General features: G+C 44.4%; 1 protein-coding gene across 3 annotated transcripts in view; it reads left to right on the top strand.

Annotated features, from left to right (window-relative positions):
• The window catches only part of matn1 (matrilin 1), a 16,828-nt gene extending 1,983 nt beyond the window's left edge, over nt 1-14,845 (top strand). The window contains exons 2-10 of one of the 3 annotated variants that reach the window (XM_063184732.1): nt 140-225; nt 2,025-2,288; nt 4,285-4,507; nt 6,665-6,787; nt 7,361-7,626; nt 8,461-8,599; nt 9,473-9,625; nt 11,864-11,941; nt 13,647-14,845. In XM_063184732.1, the coding sequence (XP_063040802.1) occupies nt 140-225; nt 2,025-2,288; nt 4,285-4,507; nt 6,665-6,787; nt 7,361-7,626; nt 8,461-8,599; nt 9,473-9,625; nt 11,864-11,941; nt 13,647-13,696 (1,382 nt within the window). In that variant the 3' untranslated portion in view covers nt 13,697-14,845. Of the gene's footprint in view, nt 1-139; nt 226-2,024; nt 2,289-4,284; nt 4,508-6,664; nt 6,788-7,360; nt 7,627-8,460; nt 8,600-9,472; nt 9,626-11,860; nt 11,942-13,646 lie in introns of all 3 variants that reach the window. The other 2 variants (XM_063184731.1, XM_063184733.1) reach the window with 2 other exon arrangements.
• The last annotated feature ends 155 nt before the right edge of the window (nt 14,846-15,000 follow it).

The raw sequence follows: 15,000 nt of genomic DNA, 5'->3' as shown, positions 1-15,000 counted from the left end.
ATTTCCTTTATTGATGGAAGGCAGCCGGTCTGAAAAGGCAGCATAGTTTCCCTGTTTTTTCCCCCTTTTTTCCGTTCACCTTGACACTTTTGCAGGTGTCTGACTTGCTCTCCCTCTCTCTTCCTGTGTTATGAAACAGCGGCGGGTCTGTGCAACACCAAGCCTACAGACCTGGTCTTCATCATCGACAGCTCCCGTAGTGTGCGGCCCTCTGAGTTCGAGCAGGTATGAATCCAATGGTATATAAGCTGTATGCATGCCATAGGGGGAAGGCTAGATCATCCTGGGTTCAGAAAGTAAATAAAAACCCTACCACATATTTGCTCCAGCCCATTCAATCAAGCAGTTGATCCTAATCACCACACCCCTTCAGCCAGGTTGATGAGCTAATTGGTGGAATTGCACCAAATAGAGGAAACACAGATGGAATACCTTGCATGCCTTTTACTAGGGGTGTAAATCACAGCCTCCATGACGATACGATACAGTATTATTTACTTGATAGTGATTCGATTATTTTCGATACTTAAGAATTCCCCACGATACGATTCGATTCGATTCGATTTTTCCAATTACTTTTCCACTTCTATTATGTTATGGATTAAGGGCATCGAACCGGGGCTAGCAATTAGATTATTTTCGTTACTTAAGAATTCCACACGATACGATACGATTCGATTAAATTGCGGCCGTTGGATTGATGCATCAATACATTTAGAGTATTATTTACACCCCTAGCTTTTACATCCTCAATCCAGTGTCTCCGCCTCAGACTAAGGCTGCCCAATTCCTTTCTTTCCCACAGCGGCCCAAAAGCAAATATCACGATTGGGCCTAAAATCAAATACCAATGTAACGGCACCTTTAAGATTACGTAATATGTAAGATTACATAAGATTTGAGCCGGACACAGGTGGCACAAAGGAGGCAGACTTAAAAAGTGATTGGGTAACTCGGATGTACAGTATACAAATAGTGTGCGAATGTGTAAATAAATGATATTAGCATATGTTGTGTAAGATATGTGTTCTTTTGTATTGGTGTTATGTTATGCAATGTGTACAATAATGTTGGACACATTGATTTTCTACAAGATCACAAAAGCCTCTGTACTGTACTATTACTACTACTACTACTACTACAATTACTACGTAATACTACTACTAACACTACTACTACTACTACAATTACTACGTAATACTACTACTAATACTATTTCTGGTATTCCACTAGATCAAGGTGTTTCGGGATCAATATCTCTATAGTAGTGTTGTATCTATGCCACTCTACTCAACCATACTCTACTTGAATCTACTCTACTCGACCATACTCTACTCTACTCTGTTCTACTCTGCTCTACATTGTTCTACTCTACTCTACTCTACTCTACTCTACTCTACTCTACTCTACTATACTCTACTCTACTCTACTCTACTCTGCACTCCAGGTCAAGGTGTTCCTGACTAATTAAGTATAGGGCCTATTGCCGTGTACAGACCAAGAGCGAACGGAGCGAATGGAGCGACGGAAGTCATTATTTCTCTGAGGGCACGCGACCAGCGTCCAGAGCGAATTTTAACGATTAAACTAAATCTAATCGTAGGCGAATTCGCTATGACGCAGTTCGGCGAAAACCAATTGGAATGTTCATATCAACGAATGTCCCAGCCTGTCAAGCCAGAGCCGTTATGTGATTAGCTGAATCAAACATGTCAATGCTGCATCTGGAACGAATACAGCGAATTCAAGGCGAAACTTCTTCTGCTACCCACGCTACCAGGTAGCGTAGTTCGCTCCTGGTCTGGACACGGCATATCTCTACTCTACTCTGCTCGACTCTTCCCTTCTCTACTTTACTTGTCTTTGTACTACTCGTCTTTGTACTACTAGGTCAAGGTGTTCCTGGCTATAACGTATATCTCTACTCTGCTCTACTCCACTCTACTCTACATTGCAGGTCAAGGTGTTCCTGGCTATAACGTATATCTCTACTCTGCTCTACTCCACTCTACTCTACATTGCAGGTCAAGGTGTTCCTGGCTAAGGTGATCGAGGGTCTGGACGTGGGTCCCGACACCACTCGCGTGGGCGTCATCAACTACGCCAGTCGTGTGAAGAACGAGATCTCACTGAAGGCGCACAAGGCCAAGGCCGGCCTGACCAAGGCGGTGGGCAAGATCGAGCCCCTCTCCACGGGCACCATGACCGGACTGGCCATCCAGTTCGCCCTCAACGTGGCCTTCAGCGAGGCCGAGGGGGCACGTGTCAAGAGCAAGGACGTCAGCAAGGTTATTTACACACATACGAATATAGGCCTACTGTGTAGCCTATACACAGACACACACACACACACACACACATATACACACACACACACACACACACACACACACACACACACACACACACACATATACACACACACTAAGGGGGCACGCCACAAGCGCCAGGGTGTCAGCAAGGTTAATTACACACACACACACACACACGCACACACACACACACACACACACACACACACACACACACACACACACACACACACGTGCATACGAATATATACTGTATACACAGATACACACACACACACACACTAAGAGGGCACGCAACAAGAGCCAGAAAGTCAGCAAGGTTATTCTCACTGCCTGAACACACACACACACACAAACACACACACAGAAACACACACACACACACGCACACACACACACACGCACACACACACACACACGCACACACAGAGCCAGGGTTAGCAGGGTTATTTACAAGTGCTTGTATACATACACATACACACACACACATGCACACACTGACGGGGAACGCATCAAGAGCCAAGGAGTCAGAAAGGTTATTCATTAACGGCAAGCACACATACTATATTCAAACACAACACACACAAACACACACACACACACATACCAAGAATCAAGGATCAGCAAGGTTATTCATGAACGCCAAGCGCACATACTATATTCAAACACAACACACACAAACACACACACATACCAAGAATCAAGGAGTCAGCAAGGTTATTCATGAACGCCAAGCGCACATACTATATTCAAACACACACACGCATGCACACCCACACTTGCATCCACACAGACACACAACACAAGCACAGTAAGATCAACAGGATATCTGGGGATTTCTGTATTTACCTTTACTTACACCCGTACACTGTTCCTCTGTGCCCCTTCTATATAGAGTTCAGTCTTGATACGTCTGTCTGTGCATATGTGTGTCTACGTGTACGTATTTGGGCCAGTGTCTATGTACTTGTGTCTATGTACGTCTTTGTGTGCTTGTCTGTTTCTGTCTGTGTCTATGTCTCTGTGTCTATGTGTTCATGTGTGCTTGTGTGTCTGTGTGCCTTTTCTGTCTGTCTTTTTGTGAGTGTCTAAAGAATTTCTATGTGTCTCATGCATGTGTGTGTCTGTCTGTCTGTCTGTCTGTCTGTCTGTCTGTCTGTGTCTTATGTGTGCTTATGTGTCTTTGTCTGTGTCCCTATGCATGCATGGATGTGTCCGTGCCATCATGTATATGTGCAATATGTATGTGCACATCATACCTCGCAGATCACTATGTCTGTGTTTGTCCGTCTCTCCATCTGTCTGTCTCTCAGTCTGTTTGTGTCTGTGTCTGTCTCTCAGTCTGTTTGTCTCTGTGTCTGTCTCTCCGTCTATCTGTGTATGTCTGTCTCACCATCTGTCTGCCTGTGTCTCTCCGTCTGTCTGCCTGTGTATCTCCACATCTGTGTGTGTCATCCATACCTCGCAGGTTGCCATCATTCTGTCTGTCTGTCTGTCTGTCTGTCTGTCTCTCCATCTGTCTGTCACTTTATGTGTCCATCATTGGGACTGACAAACGTCTCTGTGTGTAAATGTGCATGTCTAGGTGTGTGTGTCCATATTTGTGTGTGTGTGTCCTCCATGTCCATATGTGTCCATATCTCTATGTGGCCTCCATCACTCTTTCATGGCCATCATTGTGAATGACACATGCAACGTCTCTGGTTGTTTGTGTGCATATGTCATGTGTGTGTGTGTGTGTGTGTGTGTGTGTGTCTGTCTGTCTGTCTGTGTGTACATATCTGTATGTGTCCTCTGTACCTCGTAGGTGGCCATCATTGTGACGGATAAATGTGTGTGTGTGTGTGTTTGTACGTTTGTGTTTGTGGATATCTGTGTGTGCGTGTGTGTGTGTGTGTGTCTGTCTGTCTGTCTGTCTGTGTATCTCTGTCTGTGTGGTACATATCTGTACCGTGTCCTCCACTCCTCGCAGGTGGCCATCATTGTGACCGACGGGCGTCCCCAGGACAACGTGCGCGAGGTGGCGGCCAAGGCTCGCGAGGCGGGCATCGAGATCTTCGCCATCGGCGTGGGCCGCGTGGACATGAACACGCTCAAGATGATGGCCAGCGAGCCCCTGGAGGAGCACACCGACTATGTGGAGAGCTACAGCCTCATCGAGAAGCTGACCAAGAAGTTCCAGGAGGCCTTCTGCGGTGAGTGGAGTGGAGGGGAGGGGGTCAGTGACAGTCCTACAATGAGGTGCGCCCCCCCTGGCGATGTCCCCCTCCATCAACCTGCCCATTTTGTGGCGGCCCCGGCAAAAAATCGGCAGAAACGCTTATCATAACTGACAAAAACCACTGATAGTAATGTACATTACAACAATGTAATAATAGTGTAGAAGTTACACTTTTTAATATTCATAAGTGTATAAACATGTCTATAATGATATTAGCGATGTCATTTGGGGGCGGGGTTTCGTGATTGTGGAGATCTTCGAGGATCGATCTTCAAAGGAGATCTTCAAAAGTTACGTAAGCCAAGGGTGGGTGTGGCTTCATCCACTTTGCCCCACCCCTTGGAGACCTTAGCCAATAGGACTTAACCACTGGTCAGAGCCATCTAATAACAGAGTTGCGCAAACCGGGGACCAGGAAGTCGGTTGGTGATGTGATTCACGTAGATTAAAATGTTTCTTAACAGTAAACTTCTGTTTGTTGGAAACTAACACAGAACCATCACATACCAAACAAAGATTAAGTACAAACAAATTACATTACCTTTACCACATTTTCTGTGTTCTACGGCCACCTCCTGGAACTAAGTAACTTCTAATAGAACTAAAGTCAATGGGGATTTCCATGTTAACGCTCCGTGAGGCTCCATGAGAGCCGCCATTGCTGTGGAAAGATTGGTCCATAGAGGTCTATGGGAGTGGCGTAACTCTGATATTAGATGGCTCTGCCACTGGTGTGTTTGTGTGTGAGGATCACCTGTCCCGCGCTCTAATCACCCCGTAATCAATCAACAAGTGACTGTGTGAGTAATTCAAACTGAATGAGTGGATTCAGAGTAACCCTTGCCATTTCCCAATGTCAAGTGTTCTGGCCTTGGTAGTGTGTGAAACGTCTAGTGATTGAAAACTCGGCAGAGTTCACCAAAGAGTATCCAATCACTGGGCGTTTCATGCACTACCAAGGCTAGAACACTTGACATTGGGAAATGGTGACAGACACGCACAGTTTCACACACTGATGCAGTGGGCCCTGTTTCTGTGAAATTCTCAGGTATAGGCCTGTACAGGGGCAGTGGCAAGGTAACAAGCATGCCCTAGGGGAATAATGATGAATATTGATTACACTACATGACATTACTTACATTGCATTTTGACGGTTTTTAAACAAAGCGACTTACAATTGAGGACATAATCATAGCCAACATCACTAGCAGATACGAAGTGCAAATTAATCACATATTACCCAGGTAATAATGAGTCATATAGTCTATATGTAATAGTGTAAAACAGGAGTATTTTCAGTTAACTTCACATTTATAAAAACTGGCTGAGTAGCTATATAGGTAAGAGTAGGTAAGAATCATACTTGTCATGTATTCAGGATTTTGGAAATATGAAAGAAACCCTGAAGAAATTTAACAAAAACAAGTCTTTCCAAGTCTAATTATCACAAATCACTGATTGTGAAAATGAAACCATTGTATGCCAGTTAAGCCTCAACCAAAGCAACCAACTGTGAATTGAAAATTGAAAAACTGGGCCCACGGCACTCAGTAGGAAATAACCATGAACATGCTCAGATGTGCTGCATGTGTTGACAGCCCTGCATCGTGTTTTGTATTTTTAAGGATCCACTGTCCTCTGTAGAGGCAGGGACAGATGTGGAAGAAATGTATTGCAGTAGTGCCATCACTTACTGCTGCACTTACAGTATGGTGGCAGATCTCAGTGGATCTTTAAATGTGTTGTAGACTCTCATCTTACTGTAGCTCTGAAAATCCCCACACTGACATAGTGTTATTCTCTCCCCTCTAACCTCTGTTCACTCCTTAAAACCACTGTGTGCGGATGTTTGTATGTATGGGAGACTGTGTGTGTGTGTGCGTGTGCGTGTGTGTGTGCGTGTGCGTGCGTGTGTGTGTGTGTGTGCTTATGTGTGTGTGCACGCGTGTGTGTGCATGTGTGTGAGTGCGTGCGTGTGTGTGTGCGCATACATATTACATGCACGTGTGTGTACGTGCACGTGTGTGTGTCTGGCAATATGTGTGTGCATGTATGAATGTGTGTGTGTGTGTATGTATGGATGTGTGTGTGTGTGTGGGTGCGTGTGTATGGGTGTATGTTGGCTCTGCAGTCTCAGACCTGTGTGCGACTGGTGATCATGACTGCGCGCAGGTGTGCATCAGTGTACCTGGATCATTTAAGTGCGCCTGCAACGAGGGCCACACACTCTTGGAGGATGGCAAATCTTGCAGCGGTAAGTTTCAATGTGTGTGTGTGAGTGTGTGTGTGTACCCATTTGCATATACTATAGTATATGTGTGTGTGTGTGTTGATGCGGTTGTGTTTTTAGTGTCTTTGAAACTTTTAACAGGTTTTACCTTTCTGTCAACCTCTTTAAATGTATCCTGTGTGTCAATCAGTCATTCAGCCAATCAATCAATCAATCAATCAATCAATCAATCAATCAATCAATCAATCAATCAATCAATCAATCAATCAATCAATCAATCAATCAATCAATCAATCAATCCCTATTCTTCTGAACTCTCTCTCTCACTCTCTGTTTTTTTCTCCAATCCGTCCCTCTCTCTCTCTCTCTGTTTGTGCCAACACCACCGATGTCCAGATCAGTGGATTTCAAACTGTATCTCTTTCTTTTTGTCCCTCTCCCTCATCTTCCCTTTTTGATGTGGTCTCCCTTCTCTCCTTCTATCTCTCCCTCTCTCTCTCTCTGTCCATCTCTCTCTCTTTCTCTCTCGCTCTCTCTTCAACCTCATCTCTCCACTCATCCCTTGTCCCGTTCTCCACTCTCCGTCCTCTCTTCCAGCCTGTAGCAATGCCGCCACCGACGTGGTGTTCCTGATCGACGGCTCCAAGAGCGTGCGGCCGGAGAACTTCGAGCTGGTGAAGAAGTGGATCAACCAGATCGTGGACAAGCTGGACGTGGGCGAGAGCAAGGCGCACGTGGGCCTGGTGCAGTACTCCAGCACGGTGCGGCAGGAGTTCCCCCTGGGCCGCTACAACAACAAGAAGGACCTGAAGGAGGCCGTCAAGAAGATGGACTACATGGAGAGGGGAACCATGACCGGACAGGTGAGGAGGATGAGGCATTATTACCTAGATGATACAGGTGATAGAAGATGGATGACACGGAGAGGGGTAGAATATATTCCCTAGAATGTGCCAGCCTAAATCACGTGAATAATAAGCCATTTACTCCTTTTCTTTTTGTTAAGGGGGCGGGTGGTGGTGGTGGTGGTGGGGGGGTGTTGACAGGTATATGAGGAGGTCAGAGGGGCGTTTGGCCAAAAAAAGGTTGAGAGCCACTGATAGATGTTAGATAGGTGTAGGTGGACTACATGAAGAGGGGAACCATGACCGGACAGGTGAGGCCAAGATTGAAGATGGATTATGGATTATGGGATTATTATAGGATTGTAGGATTATAACTGATCCATGGATGATAGTATATGGACTACATGAAGAGGGGAGTCACGATCGGACAGGTGAGGCCGATAGATTATAGATGGATTATGAATTACAGTATTAATAGCTATCTGGATAAATGATAGAAAATGAAAGTGTGGCGAATGAACTGGACAGTAGATGATAGATGATAGAGGATGTTCTACTTGGAGAGAGGAACTATGATCAGACAGCTGAGCAGCAAGACACATGATAGACCTGGTAGGAGATGGACGACATGGACAGAGGAACCATGCCCAGACAGGTGAGAGCAAGACTGTTGATAGATTCTGGATTATTGCCGAATTATAGGATTACATCTGATAGATAATAGGTAATAAACAATAGAAGATGGACTAAACGGACTACACAACTATATAATTCCGATGTCAAGACCCCCTCCCCGCACACACACCCTGACCAATGTCTCTCCCCCCGTCTCCTGTCTCCTCTCCCCTCCAGGCCCTGCGCTTCCTGCTTGACAACAGCTTCGCTCCATCCCAGGGCGCTCGTCCCGGCGTGGCCAAGGTCGGCATTGTCTTCACTGACGGACGCTCCCAGGACTACATTGGAGAGGCCGCACGCAAGGCTAAGGAACTGGGTGAGAGAGAGAGAGCGAGAGAGAGAGAGAGAGAGAGAGAGAGAGAGAGAGAGAGAGAGAGAGAGAGAGAGTGTAGAAAGACAGGGAACGACATAAGGAAAGAGCCAGTGTAAGAGAGGATGAAAGTGAAAGTGAAAGCTCACTTGGGAAACTCCAACTCCCATTGTCATTGTGACGCATGGAGGACGATGGGGAGAGCACTGGTTGATTCCTCCCCCCCACCAACCTGGCAGGTCGGGAATCGAACCGACAACCTTTGGGCTACAAGTCTGAGAGCCTAACCGCTTACCCATGACTAATGTGCATGGCAGGGGTAAGATAAAGACATAAAGAAGGGAGGATGAGGCAGGTGAAAAGGAGAGAGGGATCTGGTGAAAAAGGGCAAGAAACAAGAGATGACCTTTGAAATGAGTCGATAACGAAAACAGAAGAAAAGAAAGGCAAAAAGAAGCTTGTTTGACAGGCCTCGCTCCATTCAATTCAAAGGAAAATCAGGAACAGATACCATAGGCATAAACCACACTGGTTTGTTCATGTTTACATATGCATTTCTATTTAGCATCAGTCTGCACATACAGCTGAGACTGTGTTTGCAAGGATTTGGGCTGTTGTGTACAAAAGGGTTTAAAATATCCTTTGTGTGGATTAGGATTCATGATGTGTGTGTGTGTGTGTGTGTGTGTGTGTGTGTGTGTGTGTGTGTGTGTGTGTGTGTGTGTGTGTGTGTGTGTGTGTGTGTGTGTGTGTACATGTACGGTGTGTGTGTGTGTGTGTGTGCGTGCGTGTGTGTGTGTGTGTGTGTGTGTGTGTGTGTGTGTGTGTGTGTGTGTGTGTGTGTGTGTGTGTGTGTGCGCGCGGGTGTGCGTGTGTCAGGCTTCAAGATGTATGCCGTGGGTGTGGGCAACGCGGTGGAGGATGAGTTGAGGGAGATTGCTTCAGAGCCCATCGCTGACCACTACTTCTACACCGCTGACTTCAAAGCCATGGCTTCAATAGCCAAGAAGCTGACAATCAACGTCTGCCAGGGTGAGGACAATATGTGACATCTCTCTACTTTAAAGAAAAAATAATAATCTTGTCAATCTTAGTCTAATACTTTTTTTACTGGAAATTGTAGACTAATTAGACTTGTTCTAAGAAATTTGTCCATGGAGCAAGTAATTTTTTTCTTGATCAGGGGTGCCTTTCTCGAAATCATAGTTGCTAACTACACTCTAAGAAAATTTCCCTGCAAAATAACGGCAGTTACTGGCAATTATATTTACCTGTAATTCTACTGTTATTTCACACCAAAAATCAAATACAGCTCATTGCTGTTTAATGTATCACAGTATATAACATTTTTTCAGCAGCAATTGCACTGTTAAATAACAGTACTCTACAGAAAAATAACAGTACATTTCAGTTAAAAAGTTGAATTGTACTGTGTGATGACTGGCAAATACTGGGTCATAGTTGTATTCATGAATATGGCCATGGCAACTTCCCACCCCACCCATCATTCTCCATAACTGTAGTACCCTGGCCATGTTACCACCCCACCCTCCCATCGTTCACCATGACTGGAGTGCCTTGAGCATGATACTATGGCGCAATGCTGTATTGAGAAAATGGTTTGCGGTGGTCCTTTGAAAGTGTGGGCATGAATAAAATTTCACAGTACGCAGTGCTATGTTACAATGATAGTGTGCAAGGTGGGCTTTTTACTGTATCTCTTGATGAGCCAATGAAAAATATTTTGCACCAAGTAGCACAGCAAACTAGCAGCACTACAAGCTAGCTCTCAAAGCAATGCCTAATTTGCAGCAGGCACATTATATGCAACAACGCCACAAATGATGCCACATACAGCAAGCTTTCACAAAGAGGAAAGTGTGCAAGCATGTGTGCAAGCATGTAAGCAAGCTTGTAGGCAAGCTTGTAGGCAAACAAGTGCTATGCTGTGCCATGCAGGCCAGCCAGCAGGCAGGCAAGCAACTGAAGTGTTGATAGTCCAGATTTATATACAGGTGCAAGAGTACCATGTGACCAGAGTCATCAGGCCCTTGGCAGGTGACGCCCGTAATTGAATAATGGCATAACAGCCCTACTCAGGTGAGGCTAGGCACTGATTAGCAGATTGGTTTAGATGGGGCTGCTTGTTGCAAGAGTGTTACAAGTTCTTAAAATGTTTCAGCCATTCACACTTTCATCACTATCAAAATGCATGTGCTACTCACACTTTGCTGCATCAAGCACTTTTTAAGTATTGTAGTTTCCTTAGAAATTGTTTCATCATGCTTGATAGTATCAGATAATCTTTAACCAGTTAGAATGACTTCAGTTCTTCAGGTGGTATTGAAGTTTGATGGTGATCACGGACAAGTGGAGGATGAATGGGTTTCAATGGTGCTGCCTAAAATAACTTGTTATTTTCTAGAGATGCACCGGATCCGGTTCCGGTTCCGGATCCGTCAGGATAATAGAGTTTTTCATAGGGTCCGGGTCCGGCAGGATCTTAAGCAGTGGATCCGGTATCCGGCATGTAACCTAAAAATCAGGGTCTGGTGCATGTCTAGCCTAGGCTTTTCAGTCTTTCACAACCCCAATCACTGCATGGAGTGAAATCCCTTTGGAAGCGGCTATTGCAGGCAGTGTGGCAATAAGCCAATGAGTCTAAAAAATAGTTTGCGCCAACGTAATAAAAAGGCCCCACGTGTGCGAGTAGACTATATGTTTCAAACCTTTTGTAGGATCCGGTATCCGGTTCCGGATCCGGCAGGATCTTATTCAGTGGATCTGGTATCCGGCAGGATCCTGAAAATCAGGATCCGGTGCATCTCTAGTTTTTTCCACAACGGCGAATACTGCTATTGTGCAGTACTTACTGTTTATGCTCAATATGTGATTCAAAGTAATATTTTCACAGTAGTTGTCTGTTTTTTCGAAAAACAGTAGAATGCTGTTGTAGAATTGCCGTAAATAAACAGCTATTTGTTACAGTGTAGCTACTTTGCAATGCAACTTCCCATTGGCAACTACCGAAGTTGCTAACTGGCTAACAAGTACGCTTTCGAGAAAGGCACCCAAGATTTTTTTTACTTGTTTCAAGTAAATATTTCAATTATATCTCTCTCACACACATCTGTGCACGCTTGTACACTTATGCAAATACTTCTCACACACACACACACACACACACACGCACACGCACACGCACACGCACACACACCATCTGCATGATGTTGACAAGCTTTGTTGTCTGTTTACCATTCCCTAAAGAAGAGGATCCCTGCGAATGTGACTCCATCGTTAAGTTCCAGAAAAAAGTAGAAGATGCTTTACAGGCATTAACGAAAAAATATATCCTTTCAAGGCACTGTGTTTCTGTTGCTGTAAATGTCTTTTTGTCATGAATAACTGTGAATTAGTAGTATGCAGTACTACTGTACTACTTCATTGCACTAGTAGTTCTAATGTACAGTTCTAAAACTGTTATCGCAGTACTGACAAATTCTAGTTGCTTGTACCCAGAGGTGGAAGAAGTACTGAAGTTGTGTACTTAAGTAAAAGTAGAAGTACCCTGCGAAAAAATTACTCAAGTGAAAGTAAAAGTTGTTTACCAAAAACGTACTTAAGTAAAAGTCCTAAGTACTAACTTTTAAATGCACTTTTCAGTACAAAAGTACAAGTAGGCCTACACGCGCAATGGCTGTCTTTCTCCATGTCTACCTACTTGATACAATAGGAAAAATTGTCTGCAACGGTTTTCGGTTCCATTTGAACATGACTATGGAGTCCTGTTAATGTTTTTAAAAGTATATTTTCTGTCTGGGTGTCAATTTGGAAGAGGGGCTTGGTCCGACCTCCCTGCCCGCAGCTGAGGCTACTGAAATATCCACGAAACACAACAGGAAAACCTAGGATAAATGTAACTAGTAACAAAGTATTCTCCTAGAAATGTAAGGAGTAGAAAGTACAAGTAATTGTCAAAAAATGTAATTGAGTAAAAGTAAAAGTCTGCATTTTTATTTTTACTCAAGTAAGTACAAATTCCAGAAAAAACTACTTAAGTACAGTAACGAAGTAAAAATACTTAGTTACGTTCCACCTCTGCTTGTACCTAAACTCTCAAAGTAACTTTGCTGAGGTGTCAAAAGTAAAACTAAAAGTAAAAGAAAAACAGTTTCTTTCCAACACGGGTAACTTATCCAAGTAACCAGTAGAGCTGTGTACTTGTTTTACGATCAGCTAAATCTGCAGTGGTTGGATCAAGTTTGTGGTAGGTCCTTGTTAGGTTTTCAGTGTTTATTTATTTATTTATTTATTAAATATATTTTTAGGGGCTTTTATGCCTTTATTTGATAGGACAGTATGAGATGCTGACAGGAAACGAGTGGTACAGAGAGACGGGTGGGATCGGGAAATGACCCCGGCCGGACTCTAACCGGGGTCCCCGTGGGCATGCAAGCCCAAATGTGGGGGGCTTAGCGCGCTGCGCCACAGTGCCCCCCGTTTTCAGTGTTTTTCAGTAACAACACAGTCTATCTATCTCGTTAGGTACAATGGAGTAAATGGCGTAACAGTAATGCCATGTGTTAGTGTTGTAATTACACCACAAATGTAGGCCTACTTTTACTTTTACTTTTGACACCTCTGCGGGTAAATTTGTAAAGTTCCTTTGCAAAAGAGAATTGTCTAGATACTGTAGATTTGTGGATGAAAAGTGTTTTATGTGTACTTGTACTTGTACTTCTGACTGTGCATGAATGCCTTTGGTCATTATTGTGTTGATCAGTGCTTGCATTGCAATTATTTTGCACGCATAAGACCCGTTAAGACATAGCTTTATACATTTGATGTTACCAGAATGGCAATGACTAAGCCGTAGTGCATTACTAAAGGCCCTGTGTTATGTCATAGTGGAGTAGTACTGTGGTAGTTAAATGTTCAATGACGATTACAGCGTTCCACTGGTGGAACGGCGTGCATTACGGGGCTGCATTGTTTGTGCTTGTAAAAGTGTGAGTCGTCACTAGAGGGTGATTTCCTTGACCAGAGGCCTCACTGGAGAGTGTTACTAAGAGGATCGCAGCACTGGAGAACAAGATCGTCTGAGGAGACTCCCCAACCCCCCTCCACTTTCACCCCTTCCACGCTCCTGTAAACACCCCCAGTACAGGAACCCCAAAGAACTGACCCCATTCACACACTACACTACACACACTACACAAACACACAGACACACACACACACACACACGCACACACCAAATACACTCCCACACACTCCCACACACACCCCCAACACACACAGTCACACACATTCACACACATAATGCTTTTTTAAACGAAAAATCCATGTAACCCCCAACCAGTCCAAATCACACGTCTCCGTGGAGACAGAGCACTGATGGCCGTAGGGACCCCTAACAGACGCCGGGTCGTTGTGTGTGTGTGTGTGTGTGTTTGCGTGAGTGTGTGTATGTGTGTTTGCATGCACACACATGTACATAGTATAATGTAATACACTGAAGTGCCTTCTCTTGCCAGCCATGACACACATCCTAAACACACACACACACACACACACACACACACACACACACACACACACACACACACACACACACACACACACACACACACACACACACACACACACACACACACTTAATATATGTACGGGCTCCAGCTTGTGTGGACACAGGCTATAAGATAGCCCAGGTGCTATTGTATTGTGAAGTTGTACTGTATCTCTCAGAGGGAACATGGGGGTCCCATGGTGGTGTAGCGATATCCCAACTCGGACAGCAGACGCCATTGAAACAACATGGAATCAACGTTAATTGGATGATTGTAATGGAAAACCAAAGTTGTTTCAATTGCATCTTGCCATCTGGGAAGCCAGATAGCAGGCGCCATTGAAACGATGTGAAATCAACGTTACTTGGATGATTCTGATGAAAGAAAAAAATCAATGTTGTTTCAGTGTCATCTGGCCATCCGGGAAGTTTTCTCCTCCTCCTCACCCTCTACTCACCCTCACCCTTGACCCTGACCTTTGACCTTTTGCATTTTAACCCTTGACCCCTCCCCCACACTCCAACCCCCTGCCCCACCACCTCCATCTCACCTGTCCAACTTCATTCTTACATTCATTCATTCAATCATTCCACTGCCAAAAGCTGAGTGTTATATTATATTTTATATGAAATCTATATATATAAAGGTAATTTAAGACTAAATAAAAAGAAACTTGTGTGGGTGTCTTGTTTCCTTTTTGTGTTGTTTTCATTTTGCAACATAACACGTCACATGGATTTATTTGTAAGATCCCCCCCCCCCCCCCCAAAAAAAAAAACAGGGTTCAGGTTTTTGTAGTGTCAATGCCAGGACATATAGCATGCCCACAAACATACA

This window comes from Engraulis encrasicolus, chromosome 20, assembly GCF_034702125.1.
Source record: "Engraulis encrasicolus isolate BLACKSEA-1 chromosome 20, IST_EnEncr_1.0, whole genome shotgun sequence".
Taxonomy (NCBI): Eukaryota; Metazoa; Chordata; class Actinopteri; order Clupeiformes; family Engraulidae; genus Engraulis; species Engraulis encrasicolus.
The sequence above is the reverse complement of the archived record's forward strand: the minus strand, read 5'-3'. Positions and strand labels throughout refer to the sequence as shown.